Raw genomic sequence first — 20,400 nt, forward strand, 5'->3', positions numbered from 1 at the left:
TTCTATTATTATTCTTGAGCATCTGTCTGCGCTCCTAAAGAGCCTCAGGCTTATTATTACCTGCCTATTATTAAGCCATTGGCTGTTTAGGTGATATGGAAGGATTTCAGGGTATATACAGAACTTCTTGAGTTGAATTTACTACCTTTTACTACCATTTTTAATACCTTAAAACATTTTTACTTGCACGTGCAGCAACTGTAGTGGCATAAATGGCATATATTTTCAAATGGAATAACATATTGCAGATAACATACATTTAGGTAAAGCAGAGGGATTTATCAAGCTGTCACAGTGGGCCTTTGTCCATAGTTTTTAATCAGTATCATATGTCATTAGTCGCTCTTCTAAGAACAGTTCGGTACGGTTATGGTTGTTTTTCCACTGAGCCTGGAACGGGGCGGCACGATTACAAACCTTTCTCGCGGTTGTCTTAACTGTGCCGATAAATTCCGTGTGTCAGAGCCTGAAAATAACTTTTTTACTTGGCAGCACCGTTACTCCCTACTTATAATATTTAGGAGCACCAGAAAAAATGTAGGAGCACCCACCAGAAACGATGAGCACCACTGCAAATTGGATATTAAGGGGATCATTGCATTTGAAAACAACATCAACCAGGACTAACAAAAACCAGAAATCTAACGAATGCTGTGATGACTTATTGATATTTGTGCAAAACAAAGGTCTAATAATGATAAAATATTAATGATGACGACGATGACAATAGTTGGATTATATTTCTCATCATCATGCTGCGTTGAATGTGAGTTATCTGCTATTAAAAGTCCTGCTGTTACTTTATGAACAATAAATTGATGGTTTGCTTTAAACAAAAAATAAGAATTACAGTAAGAAATGTTAATTTTGCGTTATTGTTTTTATATGCATGTTAATTTAATGAAGATTATTTCTGCTACAAAACAAACTAAAGATTATAATAAATCATTCAATTCCAGGCTGAAAGCTGCAAAGCAGTCATCATTAATAGCAAAGTAATATACGCATCAAGAAAGAAACGACAAAAGGAAGAAAAGTCTCACATCTTTGGTTTGAGTTTGTGTCATAGTAAATGCTCAGTCTCGTTATGCGCTCATTTACAGTTTACGCTGTTTGTGGGAAACAAACAGGCAAGTCAGCCGACCAGGGCAGAGCAGGATTCTCGCGATGACCACCGGCGCAATACCACCCTTTGTTATGAGCCGCAGATTCAGTTTAAACTCAGTGAAGGCCAGCTTATTTGGCGATGATGTGTGCAGTGTTAGATTTTACATTTATAGCGGACATTTGCGCTAAACATGCAGTAAATAACGCATCGAGATTCGGGCACCTTCTCGGCTGGCGGATCAACATTCAACACATAATCGCTTTCATCAGTACTTTTCACTCTTCCCCCATTTGTATTTTTACCGCACAAATGTAGAATAAAGGCCTACACTTGAAACATCAAACAAGACTCGAAAATTTAATACCTCGTCAGATGACGTTTATTACTTTTTAATGGCCTTAATTTTAGCTAAATTTTTTACTACCTCTTACAATCCCGCGGACACCCTGGATTTGAATCTATTTTAATAAATGGGGAAACTTTCTGTATTTTGTGACCCACAATGTTAGCGTAACTTGTAACATGACCAAATAATAATAGCTTAATAATAATGATATTGGCAACACCCCCATTTTCTGTGTGCTTTGGTTTATTTACTATTGAACATGACTCTGTATGACTCTGTATTTGATTCATCTGAACTAATTGCAAAAAAGAAAATCACTTGTGAAAATGGGAAAATTTTGAATAGAGAATCCAGGATTTCTGCAGGTTTCACAAAGTCAAATTTAAGATTTTTAAAACCATGAAGAATGAAATTTCAGACTTCTGTAGGGCTAAAATCTAAGGATGTTGTAATGACCAAGCAGAAAAAATACTTGCCCCATCAAAAAATTCTATATTAATAATTGTAATTAGTTTTTTACTAATTCTAATTAGTAATTTCTTAGCCACACATTATAAATAATGTGTCAAAAAACAAACAGAGCCAGTTATTCAACATAACAACTTAAAAAACTCTTTAAAAACTAAACTTTCGCCAAAAATAAACAAACAAAAAAATAAACAAATAAACATCTTTGAATATGTAACCCAAAGGACCTGCTGCACCTAACCCGGTCCGAGCTGGGATCCAACTGCCAATTCTTTGTATGGGAGTCGGTTGCTCTAACAAGGAGGCTAAAGACCAAGGCCTCTAGCGTCTGTCACTAGAGCACTTCACTAGCTGACCTCCATTAACCTCACCCCCCTAAACCTCACTGCCATCCCGGACGAGCCCCCAAGAGTAACCCACTGGTCCTACTGCACCCAACCTTGTCTGATCTGTGATGGAACTGCCAATACTTTTTATGGAAGCGGTCAGAAGAGTGAGGTTTACCTGCATAGCACTTCGCCAGCTGACCTCCTTTTCATATAAACAAAGGACAATTAAGACCCGTTTAAAAGTGATTTAAGACCTACAAGACAATATTTTAGTGAATTTAAGACTTCTTAAGGCCTAACATTTTGTTTTTCAAACTTAAGGCATTTTAAGTCTTGCAGATACAGTTGAAGTCAGAATTATTAGCCCCCCTGTATTATTAGCGCCCCTGTTTATTTTTTCACCAATTTCTGTTTAATGGAGGGACGATTGTTTCAGCACATTTCTAATCATAATAGTTTTAAAAACTTATTTCTAATAACTGATTTATTTTCTCTTTGTCATGATGACAGTAAATAATATTTTACTTTATATTTTTCAAGACACTTCTATACAGCTTAAAGTGACGTTTAAAGGCTTAAATACGTTAATAAGGTGAACTAGGCAGGTTAGAGTAAATATAAAAAATAAATTAGCTTAAAGGGGCTAATAATTTTGTCCCAAAAATGTTTTTAAAAAATTAATAACTGCTTTTATTTTAGCTGAAATAAAACAAATAAGACTTTCTCCAGAAGAAAAAATATTATCAGACATACTGTGAAAATTTCCTTGCTCTGTTAAAAATAATTTGGGAAATATAAAAAAAAAATAAAATAAAATCAAAAGGGAGCTAATAATTCTGACTTCAACTGTACCCTGAGAATCGATTCTGAACTTTTGAGAATCCAGAATGGTTAGAGAATGAATGACTATGCAGCAGTTTTCCTCCCTTCTCATTAAGCCCCTACTGAGTAGTGTTCAGCAGTGTGATCATTAGTGAGACGGACCCATCCTGAAGTCGATGTATCCCTCTCCTCCGCTCATCACCAGCACAGATTTGACCAGTTCTGGTGTCGGAGACTCTGAGGATTTATCAGCAATCGCCTCCACTCCTGATCCTGATGCAGACGGAATCACCTGACCTGAACACACCACAACCATCATTAATATATTATACATTCATGCTGAGTCGAAGGCTAAATCACCAGTAAAATTAAAATATTTCCAGACCCATACTAATAAGATATGAATTCAAACTATAAACAATAATCAAATGAACGACAAAAACAACCACAACAATATCGAAAAGCCTTGTGTTCACAATGATGATTATTAAAAAGCCATTTCTTAAAATCATCCTTCAATAACTTCATATATCGTTGCTTTGTATATCAGAAAATATGATTACGAGTAGGTTATTAATGAATGTCGGTACCTGGCACTGCGGTGAAGAACTTGACGGCGTCTCGGTGTCCGTGAAAGCACAGCTGAGCGTGAGCCATGGAGCAGAAAGGCACAAACGTTCCTGTCGTGACTTTATCGCCGCTCTCGTCTCCGTACACACGGATTGCAGTGCCGGGTTGTTTGGACGATGCTGCTGTATCTTTACTCTCTGTTGCCGGAATAAAAAAAAATGACATCAGACTTATTAGCAGAGCTGGTGGATTACTTACAAAATGTGACACGATTACAAATTACTGGTAGTAATCGGACTACTTTTGGATTACATTTAGATTACTTGTGTTCATGCTTGTTATTTGTGGATTACTTATGATTTGTAATCTGATTACAAATTACATGACAAAAGTAGTAATCAGTAATATAATCGTTACCACAAAAGTAATATAAATGTAATCTAAATGTAATCCAGAAGTAGTCAGAGTACTTTTGGATTAGATTTGGGTTTAGATACGTTTTACTAGAAACATGTTACTTGTAGTAATCTGACTACTTTTGGATTACATTTAGATTACTTGTGTTCATGCTTGTTATTTTTGGATTACTTATGAATTGTAATCTGATTACAAATAACATGACAAAAGCAGTAATCAGTAATATAATCGTTACCACAAAAGTAATATAAATGTAATCTAAATGTAATCCAGAAGTAGTCAGAGTACTTTTGGATTAGATTTGGGTTTAGATACGTTTTACTAGGAACAAGTTACTTGTAGTAATCTGACTACTTTTGGATTACATTTAGATTACTTGTGTTAATACTTGTTATAAGAGAATTATTTGTAAATTGTAATCTAATTACAAACTACATGGAAAAAATAGTAATCAGTAATGTACTCTCATAGATTACACATGTATGATAATGTAATCTGACTACATGTGGATTACTTTTTGATACTTAAACTACTTATATTTGTAATCTGAATACAAACTACATGACAAAATTAGTAATCAGTGATATAATCATTAACACAAAAGTAATCCAAAAGTAATTTAAATGTAATCCAGAAGTAGTTAGATTGTTAATGATTGTTAGATGTGGATTACTTGTGAATTGTAATCTGATTAAAATTTACATGATAAAATTAATAATCAGTAGTATACTCTATTGAATTACACATTTATGATGTAATCTGACTACTTTTGGACTACTTTTTGATGCTTATAATACTTATATTTGTAATCTGATTACAAATTAAATGACAAAATTAGTATTAAGTATCACAAAAGTAATCTAAATGTAATCCAGAAGTAGTCAGAGTACTTTTGGATCACATTTAGATTTAGATACTTTAGATATATCGTGCAGCCCTAATTATAAAGCGAACTGACTGTCTGTCAGAGGGATGGAGATGATGACTCCGTTTCCAGTCCCGATCCACAGCCGACTGCAGGAGACCATCAGAGCCGTGATCCTCACGAAAGAGAAACCCAGTTTACCAGTGCCTGCAACACATCATACATCAATCAGCATAATAAAAGACTTATCTCATCATCAAAGTCTCCCTTTCAATATCACTATGACCTATTACATAGTGTGTAATGCAGCTGTTTGAGAATACAGTATAAACATTTCTCAAATATATGCATGTGTGTGTATTATACTATATATGTGTGTGTGTTGGTATACATATATTTATTATGTATATATTAATACACACATGCATGCATACATGTAAGAAAATATTTATTTATATTTAGGTATGAAACATATGTATATGATACAAATTATATATAAATGTAAATATCTATGAAACAAAACTGTTTTGTTTTTATGTGTTTGTATCACATAAATATAAGAAATATATAATACACACACATATTTCGTCCAAGCAATAAATAATAACAATTTAAAATAGTAATAAGAGAAGCTCACCCAGCATCTTGCTGACGTAGGGCTCGATGTCCACGTCCTGCAGATGCTGGTGTGTGTGTGCATGGAAGAGTCTGAGGGTCGAGTCCAGACGGATGGACACCCAGATCCCGTCTCCGTCCCAAGCCAGCTGTCGGACCTGACTCTCCTTACGCGGATGAGCATCAAATGACTTCTGCATTGTGCAAAATATGTATATTTTTAAAAGTGAATGATATAAACGTAAATGTAAGCCTTTCTGTTACAATGGTCATAGTCTGCAAGAGCATTTAGTGAAATAAAAAATTATAAAAAGTAACGTAAAAAGGAAATATAATGTAAAAAGTCATATAAAATAAAGTAATATAAAATAGAACAAAATAATATTAAATATAATATTAAATAAAGCTATTTTAAATAAAATAAGTAAAAAAAATTAATAAAAAAGTAATATAAAATATAATAAAGTAAAATAAAATAGTACAAATTAAAGTATAAAATAATATTTAATAAAATTAAAACGTGATATAATATTAAATAAAGCAATCTAAAATAAAGTAAAAAGTAATATAAAAGACAATAAAGTAAAATATAAAAATAGTTCCATTAAAACAAAAGTAATATAAAATAAAATAATATAAAATTAAAATAAAAAATAATATAGTATTAAATAAAGTAAAATAAAAAAGTAAAATATAAAAAAGTTCATTTAAAATAAATTAATCTAAAATAAAATATAAAATTTTAAAGTAATATAATATTAAATAAAGCAATTAAAAATTAAGTAAAAAATACAATAAAATTAAAAAGGTGTATATATATATATATATATATATATATATATATATATATATATATATATATATATATAATATAAAATATAAAATACAATAAAGTAAAATAAAATAGTAAAATCTACAAAATAAAGTTAAATTTACATAAAATAAATTAATAAAAAATTTAAATAAAGTCATATAAATTTTAAATTTAAAATTTATAAAAAATGTTAAATGTAATATAAATAAATAAAAATAAAATGAAGTGAATTTGAATTAAAAAGCATTCCTTTATTAAAATAATACATTATTCTTACTGCAATAAATTGATTAGAGCTAAAATAATCAAATTAATAAGCACTGATATTTGTCCTTTGCCTTTAAATTTAGCAAAAATAAACATAATCATTAGCATAAAATTCTGAAATAAACATTTCTGAAACCAATAACTTTTTAAATAAATGTCAAAGTAATTTAGAATTAAATAAAACAAACATCATAAATGTCACAAATGGCCACTTTTGACCAATTCAGTTAGTCTCTGATGAATAAAAAATGCAGTGTTTATTTTAACAATTGCATGAACTCAGAGTGCATTAATGAATGATCCTACCTCGATCTTCATGGCTTTGGGATGCACCACGAAGATCTTGTTCCTGTATCCGCACCAGACTTTATCGTGCACCATAGTCATGCATCGGATGGAGTGATGAGGACGACCCAGATCCAGCAAGTGATAGTTACTCAGATCCCACTGACCGTCTGAAGCAGTAAAACACCATTCACTCTGGGTCACTGTATGTGCAGTATGGGTCGATGTGAATGCAGGTTTATAACTATTACAGCAGAAGAAAGTAAGTATTGAACAACTCATGTTTTTTTCCTGGGAATAATATCTCTGAAGTAGCTGTAGACATGGAATTGAAGTAGAAAAAAAAACAGTGGAATGACAGAAGGAGAAAAGGCTTTTATTATGACGGCAGCCTAAAGACGCCTCTCATATGGAGAATAAAGCCTCATGCATTGCTCAGGTGTGAGTTTCTCACAGACTTCAACAGAGTGTCTAAATCTTGATGCTTCTGTGGGTCTCGTCTATCAAATCTGAGCTTTATTCTGTGTTCTCTATTGGGTTCGGATCAGGTGATTGGTTGGGCCATTCTACAGCTGGGTTTTCTTTCTCTGAAAGCATCTGAGAGTCTCCTTGGCTGTGTTTTGGATCATTGTCTTGCTGAAATGGTTTGATCTTCATCCTCCTGCTGATGTAGATGTTGGACTGAGCTGATGTTCATTTACACTGAGGAAGGGCAGAGGCTTGCTGAAGAACTACTGAGAGATTTCAGCTGCTGTCTGGGCTTTCACTGCCCAACTACACCTTCTTTTCTTCATGTGTTCAACACTTTTTCCCTGTGTCGTTTCATTTTATTACACATGACCTTATTTGTAAACTAATTAAATTTGCTTTCTTTGGATTTCCAAGAACATGCGGTGAACATTTCAAGTCAACGGCACCTTCAGAAGTATGTTCCCTGAGAAAAACAGTGACGTGTTCAATACTTATTTCCCACGCTGTGGATGATAATCATGTCTCACCAACGCCTCTGTGGAAGATGGCGAGCGTCCCGTCAGCCAGAGCCACCAGAACACGACCCTTCACGTGTCTTCAAAACAAACAAACCATGAGCATCTGCTGCTGCTGAAGGAACAAGGAGCTTTGCTCCATATTTAAGTGACTGAACGAGTGTTTCCTTACACAATGCCCAGGACAGAATCCTTCAGCTTGATGGAGTGAAGACACTTCCTCCACTGCGCTACTGAAGAGTGAACATACACACTGGAAAACACACACACACACGCACACGCGCACGCACACACACGCACACACACGCACGCACACACACACATACACACACACACACACACACACATTACTCCTTTATCTGGGTTTGGTTACAGAAGATTTGACATGATCCAGGATAGTCAAGCTCATCTCAGGGTGCTTTCACACCTGTGAACCGATTCAGTTGTTCCGAAACAGAGATTACAAATGTTACAGTGTTGCTCTTTGCTCTTGGAGCGGTTCGCTTTCACACTGCAAAGTTTCTAATCGGACCAAAAGAGCTAAAACAAGTCACGTGCGAGTAAACTCTCCTCACATTGGCCAGTGTCCAGCTCAGCTGTCAGGAGAGGTGGTGGTTTGGTGGTGTTTGACAAGGTGTGCGCGACGTGTCTGAAGAGAGAGATGAGAAAGTGGGGAGGGTGTGCGACGTAGCCTATTTGAGGACCGGAAGGGAGACGCGAGATTACCGGGAGATCATCACTCGTTTGCGGGCATCCGGAGATTCGCGAAACTTCCCGCCCTACTCATAATTTTCTCTTCATATAGCCGTAAGCCTATTACATATCCATAAGACACTGATATAACCGCGCTCGGATTGCATCGCTTTCTCACTGTAATCGATCCGCTCCAGAGTTCCTTTCAATCGAGCCGACACCACCCCATTCAAGCGATCTGGGAGCGATTGCTTTGGCGCGGATCTGAGAGCGATTGGTGGTTTCACATATGCCAAACCGTGCTAACTGGGCAAACAAGACAGGTTCCCAAACAAAAGTGTAGGTGTGAAAGCACCCTCAGGTCCCGTTTACAGTAATGCATTTTCGTTTCAAGTTTTGCCACAGTTACGCCATCCGTCCACACTACGCCGGAGTTCTCGAGTGCCGAAAACGGAGCGTTTTGGAAACGCTGGAGAGGCCGTGTTCATTCTGAAGCGCTGCTGCTGCGTCTCAGTGTGGATGAGGAAAACGGAGACATCTGAAAACGGAGGCGGGACTGCTGAGATTCGCTAGCTGATTGGGGCTTTTGTGTCATTGCGTATCCTTCCCTTATCCGTCAAGCCGCTATCACATGACTATAACACATGGCTTTAACGCTACCGGGAGACAGCAGACCAGCCTTCACTATAAACAACAACATGGGATCAGAAATGGGAGTGTTGTTTGCACTATTGTCTGTTTTAGGTGCCATTGTGCAGTTATTCATTTGTTACGTTTAGTAACAACTCGACCTCGTCGTCTGTCCACAAAAATACGTCTCTTGCTTTCTGTGCCATTGCGTTCAATGTTCAACCGGCGTTTGTTGACTAACAATAACCAAATGCCGGGCGAGACACATGCTTCCTGTTTATACTAGAACGTGCCCAGAGTGCACCAATGGTCACGTGATGTACTCTTTTAGTGGCATAGTGTGGATGGAGATATGTTCAGAGACGCTAGGTGAAACGCTAGTGTGGACGCGAATCGTTTTGATCTAAAACGCCGTTTTCAAACTAAAACGCACTAGTGTAAACGGGGCCTCAGAGTTGTTGTCAAAGCTCGGGAGCAGCAGCTTATGTCAGAGAAACAGGATTGCATCAGGTCATTTCAAGCAAAGCTGATGCTGAAAGTATGAACCAAAGAGTCCTGCATTTAACCCTGACACCCGTTATTGAAACATACAGAGTGAATCAGTGCCTCACCAGCCGTTCTGAGCACCGAGCCACATGGTAGGCAGAACACTGCTCATCTTACAGGCCTCCTCTCTCATCAGATCCTGCGGCAGAGAACTCACACCGTCCTTCACCAGATCACACTCCCTGCACACACACAAACACACAGACACACGCGCACACACGCAAACACAAACACACACAAAGACACACGCACACAAACACACACGCACACAAACACGCACACGCAAACACACGCACACACAAACACAAACATGCATGCACAAACAAACACACACACAAACGCAAACATACACGCAAACACGCATGCAAACACGCACACACACACACACACACACACACACACACACACACACACGCACGCACACACACACACGCGCGCACGCACGCACGCACACACACACGCAAACACACACACAAACACACACGCAAACACACACGCAAACACACACGCAAACACACACACAAACACACACGCACACACACACGCACACACACAAACACACACACAAACACACACACACACATGCAAACAAACACACAAACACACACGCAAACACACACACACACAAACGCACACACACACGGACGCACACACGCACACACACACGCACAAACACGCACGCACAAACACACACACAAACACAAACACACACACAAACACAAACACACACACACAAACACACACACACAAACACACACACACACACAAACACACACACAAACACACAAACATAATTATTACCCAATTATTAAATATCATCATGTTTGTAATCCGATGTGGCACGCACACGCACAGGGATGCATGCACTTACCCATGCACTCGCATCCACACAAAGGTATGCACATGCTCATGCACACACACACGCACACACACACACACACACACAAAGTTTCAAATCTGATGTGGAGCACACACGCACAGACAAACCTGCGCGCATACACACATATACTCATGTATGTGCACACACATGCAGACACACATTTAAACATGTGTACAAGCACAAGAATACACACACACACCTCTGTGTGTAGCCGGCCGGTGCGTCTCTGCTGCTCTGCACCCCCAGCGGGTCGGTGAAGACGTGTTCAGTGTAGATCTCTGGATGAGAGTCGTCTGCTGGAGTGTTGCTGCTGCTCTCTGTGGCCTCCAGAGCTTCTTCTGCTGCAGTGATTATCGAGTCCTGCTGCCGCGCAGACACAACCTCGTCTACACACACACACACACACACACACACACACACACACACACAGAATCAAGCTTTAAAACAGCAGCATTTATACACACTTCGGCAGTGTTGTCGATCAGTGTGTGTGTGTGTTTGTGTGTTACCGGAGTCAGGGGTGTGTGTGGAGTTTGTGCAGACGGTGTGAGGGATGTCAGCAGAGCAGCCCACCACACTGATGCCCTCCAGACCTCCATCAGAGCCCGCAGAGAAGCTGCCGGCCGAGCAGCGCACTGAAGACGGTTCCTCAGCGCCGCCCTGCACCTCTGACCCCGCATACTCTCCGGCTGGGTAATCCGTCTCACAAGCGCCTGACAAACACACACACACACACAGAAAATTTACACATGCATGCACACACATTTGGACACACACACAATCACATATGCATAAACCTGCACACACAAACACACATGCATTTACAGGCACGCACACACAAACATCGGCACACTCAAAAGCACACACACACACAAACAATATAACACTGTTTGTGTGTGTGTTTGTGTGTGTGTGTGTGTTTCTGACCTGGAACGCTGGCGATGCACAGCACGTGTGAGTTGCAGATGAAGAAGTTCTCCAGGATGTTTCCGGGCTGGTTTGCGTCGATCACCAGCACCTTGGAGGAGGAGTGTGTGGTGGTGCAGATCCACACCAGGCTGGAGAGCTCATCCTGATGCCGGAGCTCCTTCTCCTGATCCTGAACACACACACACAGACACACACACACACACACACACACACACACACACACACACACACAGCAGGTATTAAAGACATCATTACATCCATCATTCACTATAATCCATCACTATAATCCACACAGAGATGTCTATTCCTATTCCAGCATATGTTTAACACAGCAAACGTCCTTTCAGTACTGGGAAACACCCATACACACTCATTCACACACACACTCATACACTACGGCCAGTGTAGTTGATCAGTTCCCCTATAGCGCATGTGTTTGGACTGAAACCAGAGCACCCGGAGGAAACCCACGCCAACATGGGGAGAACATGCAAACTCCACACAGAAACACCAACTGACCCAGCCGAGACTCAAACCAGAGACCTTCTTGCTGAGGCCACAGTGCTGACCACCGAGCCACGGTGTCGCCCAGCTTTATATTATATTGTTATATTTGATTTTGTGTTTAGTCACCTTGAGCTCTTCCTCCAGACGGTCCAGGCTGCTCTGAGATCCGCTCTTCTTCCCGGTGCTGATGGGAACTCTCTCTCCTCCAGACACGTCTTTATAAAACACACTCGCGCCCACGATACTGCCTCCGTCCCGCGTTTTCCCACCGGAGAGATTGACTCCTGCAGCGCACCACAGCTACACACACACACAACAAACAACACACAACTTAAACTACAGCACTGCATCACTGGCTGTGCTTCCATCCGTATTTCTATATGCTTTGCAGACGCCCTCGTTTACGATTTTGTGGTGGTAATTCCCACGTGTAATTTACTATATTAGGTAGCCTGCTATGTTCGGTGTGCAATCTGACACAATAACAATGACACAAGCTCCCTTAGTTTGGTCTCTTGTCAAGACGAGATCTCTAAAACGATAGATAAAACGAATAAACGATTCTGTGATTTACACAGCACAATCATGTTCTTGTTCGCTAATTTAGTCTTGTAAAAACTTAAACAGATGCATTACATAAGAGATAAAACCAGAGAGAAAAAGTCAGTCATCAGTATTGGAGATTCCAGCTTTCCACTGTTGCAGATGTGAAATGTTGTTGTGCTGATTGTACTTAATTGTCTTCTTCTTCTTCTATTATGAATTCCTCCAGAACTGTCTTGAGCATCTGTCTGTGCTCCCGTCTTACGCCTCCAAAAGCCACCGCGTTCATTGCATTTCGTCTTCTGAGGCGCAGCTCATTTATTAGAGGAGAACCAACACCACAGTGGAGAATCCCAACAGTGCAGCACACTCCACTTCTCTCAGTGCAGGTTTAGCAGGAGCTGAGGAGTTTATTCTCTTTTGGATGGAAACGCTGCTTTATTTACTAATGTTTTATTAGATATTACAGTCTTTCACATAAATCTAATTTATATCTTTAGATGGAAACACAGCTTTAGTAACATCAGACCTGAACGCAGTCTCACCTTCATGGAAGCATCTTTCTCATCCAACGGCCGCAGGTAAACAGGCACCGGCAGGTTTTTAATCTTACTATCTGCTTGTCCACCATTGGCCACCTTTGAAATTGGATAAGTTATAAGTTATAAAGATATCATATACAGTTAAAGTCAGAATTATTAACCCTTTTTTTTTTTAGATTTTTTTTAACACTTTTCTGCACATAATACTTTTAATAACTCATTTCTAATAACTGATTTTATTTATCTTGACAGCACATAATATTAGACTAGATATTTGACTAGTATTCAGCTTAAAGTAGGTCAATTAACTAGGGTAATTAGGGTAAAGTTAGGGTAATTAGGCAAGTCATTGTATAACAGTGGGTTGTTCTGGAGACAATCCAACACTAATATTGCTGAAGGGGTGAATAATATTGAGCTTAACATGACTTCAAAATAGCCCAAATAAAACAAATAAGACTTTCTCCAGAAGAATAAATATTAGAGGAAATACGGTGAACAACTCCTGAATCTGTTCAACATCATTTGGAAAATATTTGAAGAACTAAAAAAAATCTACAGGGCTAATAATTGATATCAGTCCCATATTCTATAGCAGTATAATATTACAATATTAAATCTAACAGTACATATAGCATCTATATAGCATAATAGTATAATATAGTAAATATATCTATAGTATCTGGCATGCTAAACAGCACTGGCATACTGTAGTATGAGAGTCTCACCTTGTATTTTGGAGGTAAACTCCATCCGTACGCCTGCATTCTGCCATCCTCTTTCTGCACGTGAGCCTTCACCTGTCTGTACTGAGCTCTTTTCTGCTCTCGACGGGACACTACAGTCTCCACCTCAGCTCTACACCATACACACAAACACATGACAGATATCAGACACAGGGCAAGTGCTCAGATGAAGACAAAACACAAAGAACATCTCTTCCGTGTGGATTGAGTTTTCTAAAGTAATAAATAAATCAGTTATTTTTATCAGTATTAACATTATTATTACCCTTTATAGACTAAATTAAAATGATTTTGATGTATTATTTATAATTTAAATTAAATCAAAAAGGTTTGTGAAATAATAATAGCAATAAATAATAATAATAATAAAGAAATAAAATAATGAATAATAAGTTATTGTTGTTGGTACTGTTATTCTTCTTATTATAATTGTTATTATTATTACCATTTATAAAATAAACAAAATTTAATTAGATTATTTATCATTTAAATAAAGTCAAATAGGTTTGTGAATAACAATAATAATAATAATAGTAGTAGTTATGAGGATGATTATTGTTATTCATAAACCTTTTGGATTATTTAATTGGATAATAATACAAATATTAATAATAATAATAATAAGAAGAAGAAGAAGAAGAAATGCATGAATAAATAAATATAATAATAAATAAGTTATTGCTGTTGTTATTATTATTACCATTATTAATATTATTATTACCATTTATAAAATAAATAAAAAAGTATTTTTTTATTATAAAGTCAAAAAGATTTGTGAATAAAAACAATAATAATAGTAGTAGTTATGATGATGATGATGATTATTATTATTATCATTATTATTATTATTATTCACAAACCTTTTGGACTACTTAATTGGATAATAATAATAATAAAAATAACTACATAAATAAATATAATTATTTATAATTATTTCAATATGATAATTATTATTATTCACAAAACTTTTGGACTATTTAATTGGATAATAATAATAATAATAATAATAATAATAATAATAATAATAATAATAGTAGTAGTTATGATAATGATGATGATTATTATTATTATTATTCACAAACATTTTGGACATTTGGATGATGATAATAATAAAAAAATAATAATAAATAAATATAATAATAAATAATATGTTATTATTATTATTACCATTTATACAAAAAAACATATTTTTTATAATAAAGTTGAAAAGATTTGTGAATAATAATAATAATAATAATAATAATAATAGTTATGATGAGGAGGATAATTTTTATTATTCACAATCCTTTTGGACTATTTAATTGAATAATAATAATAAAGTAATAATAATAATAATAATATTAATAATAATAGTTAATATATTATTTTATATAGAAATTATTATTATTATTATTTAAAAACTTTTGGGAGTATTTAAATTATAAATAATATTTATTCTCATTATTTCTAAAAACAAAACAATATTTTTCACTAGTCTATAAAATACTTCTTGATTTGCAAATGTTTAGATAATTGGACAAGAAACAAGACAAAAACTCAGAGTGGAAAAACAGAGTAAAAGAGTGTAAGACTCACTCCTCATTGAGGAAGTCGAAGGCTTTGGATTTGTCGCTGGGCAGCTGAGCGAGTGTGCTGCTGCGCTTCTTCACCGACGGCACCACGTGTGAGGAGGGAGCGTTGTACTTCATGTTGACCGGCGCTTCAGGTTTCTTGGCTGCGCCACCGGACGAGGAGCTGAAGAGCCTGCTGAAACTGAGGGACGAGGCAGAAAAACACAGACACTGGTGGTATGCGGACACAAGCAGAGGTTAGAGCTCACACGCTCACCGTTATGGGGTTTAAGGGTCACGTCCCAAAACATCAGCACACTGCTTTACCATAGGGCACCTAACTAGGGCAACAGCATGCAGACTTGCTTTCAACATCACACTCCTCAACATACAACACTACACTGCAACAAAAGGCTTTTCGCTCACAATTCATGCCATTCACTATTGGCTTAATACCTGAATATCATTAGGAACTGTTCACACTCTACAACATACACTGTACAGGAATATCAGTGAATTAGCAGTTTTCTATATTGATATGCTTTTATTTATGCTTTTGAATCATATTATGGGAGCTTGATCTGTCTTCTGACAACTTTTAACCCTAAAGAGTTGGCAAGAATGACTTTTTTGAACATTTTTAATAGTTTAAAGTGATATACAATGAGTGACAGTTCGAAATGACCACTACCGCCGTGTGTGATGCCGCCGCAAGACAAGTGTGTAGTAAAATGTTTTTAGGTGTAACAGCAGTTTGGTACAATGCAGCCAGGGGGGAAAATGAATTGGATGCAAGAGAAAATATAGAAATATACAGTAGCTGTAAATACCCTGCTGCTTGAAAATGAAGATTATGTAAATTAAGCAATATAATTCCTTCAGAAATCATCTTGTTAACAAGCTTTATTATTATTGTAAAGTGCAACGAGGATTCATTTTGGAAATGAAAACTAAAGAAATAAAAGACACAAACATGAATAAATAAATAAATTAATAAATTCATTAATATATTTATATTATAGGTGAGGCAGTGGCGCAGTAGGTAGTGCTGTCGCCTCACAGCAAGAAGGTTCTGGTTCGAACCTCGGCTCAGTTGGCGTTTTTTGTGTGGAGTTTGCATGTTCTCCCTGCGTTCGCGTGGGTTTCCTCCGGGTCCTCTGGTTTCCCCCACAGTTCAAACACATGCGGTACAGGTGAATTGGGTAGGCTAAATTGTCCGTAGTGTATGAGTGTGTGTGTGTGTGTGTGTGTGTGTGGATGTTTCCCAGAGATGGGTTGCGGCTGGAAGGGCACCCGCTGCGTAAAAAACTTGCTGGATAAGTTGGCGACCCGGGATTAATAAAGGGACCAAGCCGACAAGAAAATGAATTGAATGAATATTTATATTATCTGGGTTGGTGCTGATGTTGTATATTACGCTACAGAAGTCGTGTAATAAACTGAAAGCACAGTTTCTGCTATTTTACAGACTTATTTCCCTATATATTAGTTCTTATGTAAATAATATAACAAATATACAAATATGAAAAAATACATCAAAAAATGTATTTTTTGTTCAAATATAAAACCTAATCAAATCAAATGCTATACATTATATTATTACTTCAAACGACTAAATAAATGTCAATTAAAGTCACTTTGTTAAACTGTAGAGTTGAGTTTTCAACATTAAAAGTGGACAGAGCAGAGATCAACATCCCATAATGCAATTCACCACCACAAATATACGAAAACACTTGTGAATTTGGAAACTGTTCATTAAAAGATATTTTTACAGTGTACAGCACACTACACTGCAACAAAAGGCTTTTTTTCATAACACTTTAGTTTAGGTCACAATTCATGCTATTAACTACTGGCTCATTACCTGAATATTATTAAGATATCAACTGTTCATTAGTAGTTATAAAGTATGATCTTATTCTGCATCCCTAATCCTATTAAATCCCTAAACCCAACTTCTACCTTAATAACTATTAATAAACAGATAATTAGCAGATTATTAAGCTAGCTAGTTAATGGTCTGGTAATACTGTGAATTCTTAAATCAAGTAAGATTTTCTGGATAAGTAAAAATGTTGTCTTGTTTTCAGAAATAATGCATAGAAATAGGCTCAAACTAAGCAATATAATCAGCCAATGGGGAAGAAAAGAAATCTAGTTTTTTATTTTGACATGAGGTTATTTTGTTTACCCCATTGGCTGATTAATTTGCTTGTTTTAAGCTATTTTTGACTCATTATTTACAAGACAATATTTTTTAACACATCCAGAAAATGCTTGATTTAAGATTTGTATATATATATATATATATATATATATATATATATATATATATATATATATATATATATATATATATATTTATATATATATATTTATATATATATATATATATATATATATATATATATATATATATATATATATATATATATATATATATATATATATAAATTTGGACTAAAAACAAGACAAAAAAATCTTAGTAAATTTATCTTTCCACAGTATTTCCTATAATATTGTTTTATTCTTCTGACCAAGTCTAATTTATTTAAGATTGGCTGGAATAAAAGCTGATTTAAATGTTTAAAACTATCTTTAAGGGCAAAATTATTAGCCTCTTTTAGACTTTTTTTAATTGTCAACAGAACAAAACACTAGCTAGTTAACCTAAGTTTATAAATGTCACTCTAAGCTGAATACTAGCGTCTTGCAAAATATCTAATCAAATATTATGTGCTGTCATCAAGGCAAAGAGAAACCAGATATTAGAGTTTAGTTATTAAACGATTAAGTTTAAACACTTGTATTAGGTTGTATTAAGTGATGTATTTACTAACATGAACAAACAACACATTTATTACTGTATTTATTCATCTTTGTTAATGTTAGTTAATGGAAATAAAGTCGTTAGTTCATGTTAACTCACGGTGCATTAATGTTAACAAGAATGAATTTGGATTTTAATTATGCATTAGTAAATGTTGAAGTATGATTAATAAATGCTGCACAAGTCTTGTTCTTTATTAATTCATGTGGGTAAATACATTAATATTAACTAAGGAAACAAAAATATAATATTAATAAAATAAAATAAAATTTACTTTATATCTTTTTATGGAGAAAATAAAAGTCTATCGTTTCATATTATGCTCTATAGTTTATTTTGTGAATATATTGTTTGCTGTAAAACTTGTTCATAATTTATACGAGCGCGATATTAATGGGGATGCAGACAGAAACAAAAAACAGCAGTGAAAACAGCATTGTGAAAGTATAAAGTTTACATTAAGCATTTTATATATCGATCATTTTTACGTTGGACCTGAAACCATTCGTCTTTAAATTTGCATTGGTCTTTATTAAATTTCATTCATATTTATTATTAATATTTCTACAATTCTAATCAAACATCTAAAGTAGAAAATAAAGTAAGAATTATGCTCACATATGAATAAGTAAAGTAATGAGTGTACACATATTTAAATGTTCTTTATATGTGGTCAATATAAATAAACTATTAATTAATTAAATTTACAGAAATAGTACTATATCGTAAAGCTATGCAATATGATTATATATATGCATGTATATATATATATATATATATATATATATATATATATACATACATACATATATATATATACATATATATATATACATACATACATACATATACAYATATATATATATATATATATATATATATATATATATATATATATATATATATATATATATATATATATATATATATATAGTAAAATATTTTCAGAATTTATACGACAATAATCATAACAATATTAAACGCTATTAGAATAACATCAATAACAGCGGTGTGAGAAAGTCGCAATCGTGAAAGTACAATGTTTAGATTAAGCATTTTATATATCGATATTCTTTATTTTTACGTTGGACCTGTAATAATTTTTCTTTAAAAAGGTGTTTAAAATTTTATTCATATTTATTATTTATATTTCCACAATTCTTATTAAACATCTGAAGTAGTAAATAAAGTGAGAAAGATGATCACATATGAATAAGTACATTTCCGAGTATACACATATTTAAATGTTCCTTACATGTGGTCAATATAAATAAACTATTAATTGATTTAAGTTACAAAAGCGGAACTATATCGTACGGTTATGCAATATGATGATATACATCATACAGTGTAGATAGTTGTCAAGGTGTTGCTATATATTTGCTAAAATGGTTGCTAGGGTGTTAAGGGTAATTTATATCGTTTCCTGGGTGACTGCTAAATCATTGGTAATGAAATATTGCTAAGGTGTTGCAAGAGTGTTCTGGCTGGTTGCTAGGGTGTTGCTATGTAGTCATAAAGGTAATCAGAGAAGCTGATACAGTGTTACCATGCATGAGCTATGGTGTTCCAGCTGGTTGTTATGCACTTGCTATATGGTTATAAGACTGTTATGGATGGTTATGAAGTTGCTATCATGTTGCTGCTTAAGCATTGGTAGACGGTTGCTAGGGTGTTGCTATGCAATTTTTAGATGCTTGCTAGGGTGTTTATTACGGGTGGTTTTATTGTTGTCATCATGTCCGGTGTTTTGCTAAAGCAGTGGTAGACGGCTGATAGGGTGTTTCTATGGTGTGGTTGCTAAATAGCTGGTAGGTGGTAGCTAGGGTGTTACTCTGCATTTGCGAGAGCTTTGTGTGTGGTTGCTAGGGGGTTGCTTGGCCACTTGTATGCAGTTGAAAGTTCTAAGTGGTTGCTAGGTTGTTGCTATTGTGCTACCACGTATTTCCAAAGGAGCTATGGGTCATTGATGGGGTGTTGTCAATGGTGGCGAGGTTACTAGTCCATTACGAGTGGTTGCTAGGAGGTTACTAGGGTGTTCTGGAGAGTTGTTAGAGATGTAAAGTAAATGCAGCCATGCTAAGAAAACAAGCCTCTGATAGGTTAAA

The 20,400-nt window shown here is 35.4% G+C and overlaps 1 protein-coding gene across 8 annotated transcripts in view; it reads right to left on the bottom strand.

Annotated features, from left to right (window-relative positions):
- The window catches only part of spag9b (sperm associated antigen 9b), a 65,722-nt gene that overhangs the window by 1,085 nt on the left and 44,237 nt on the right, over nucleotides 1-20,400 (bottom strand). For all 8 annotated transcript variants that reach the window (XM_073917992.1, XM_073917991.1, XM_073917990.1 and 5 more), the window contains 15 exons: nucleotides 15,485-15,661; nucleotides 13,892-14,021; nucleotides 13,167-13,259; nucleotides 12,205-12,378; nucleotides 11,569-11,740; nucleotides 11,151-11,354; nucleotides 10,841-11,027; nucleotides 9,827-9,943; nucleotides 8,065-8,145; nucleotides 7,905-7,972; nucleotides 6,928-7,076; nucleotides 5,563-5,734; nucleotides 5,019-5,132; nucleotides 3,664-3,840; nucleotides 3,236-3,370 (listed from right to left, as the gene is read on the bottom strand). In XM_073917992.1, coding sequence (XP_073774093.1) covers nucleotides 3,236-3,370; nucleotides 3,664-3,840; nucleotides 5,019-5,132; nucleotides 5,563-5,734; nucleotides 6,928-7,076; nucleotides 7,905-7,972; nucleotides 8,065-8,145; nucleotides 9,827-9,943; nucleotides 10,841-11,027; nucleotides 11,151-11,354; nucleotides 11,569-11,740; nucleotides 12,205-12,378; nucleotides 13,167-13,259; nucleotides 13,892-14,021; nucleotides 15,485-15,661 — 2,150 coding nt within the window. The remainder of the gene's footprint in view (nucleotides 1-3,235; nucleotides 3,371-3,663; nucleotides 3,841-5,018; nucleotides 5,133-5,562; nucleotides 5,735-6,927; nucleotides 7,077-7,904; nucleotides 7,973-8,064; nucleotides 8,146-9,826; nucleotides 9,944-10,840; nucleotides 11,028-11,150; nucleotides 11,355-11,568; nucleotides 11,741-12,204; nucleotides 12,379-13,166; nucleotides 13,260-13,891; nucleotides 14,022-15,484; nucleotides 15,662-20,400) is intronic.

The sequence above is a fragment of the Danio rerio genome, chromosome 12, assembly GCF_049306965.1.
Source record: "Danio rerio strain Tuebingen ecotype United States chromosome 12, GRCz12tu, whole genome shotgun sequence".
In the NCBI taxonomy this organism is placed as follows: Eukaryota; Metazoa; Chordata; class Actinopteri; order Cypriniformes; family Danionidae; genus Danio; species Danio rerio.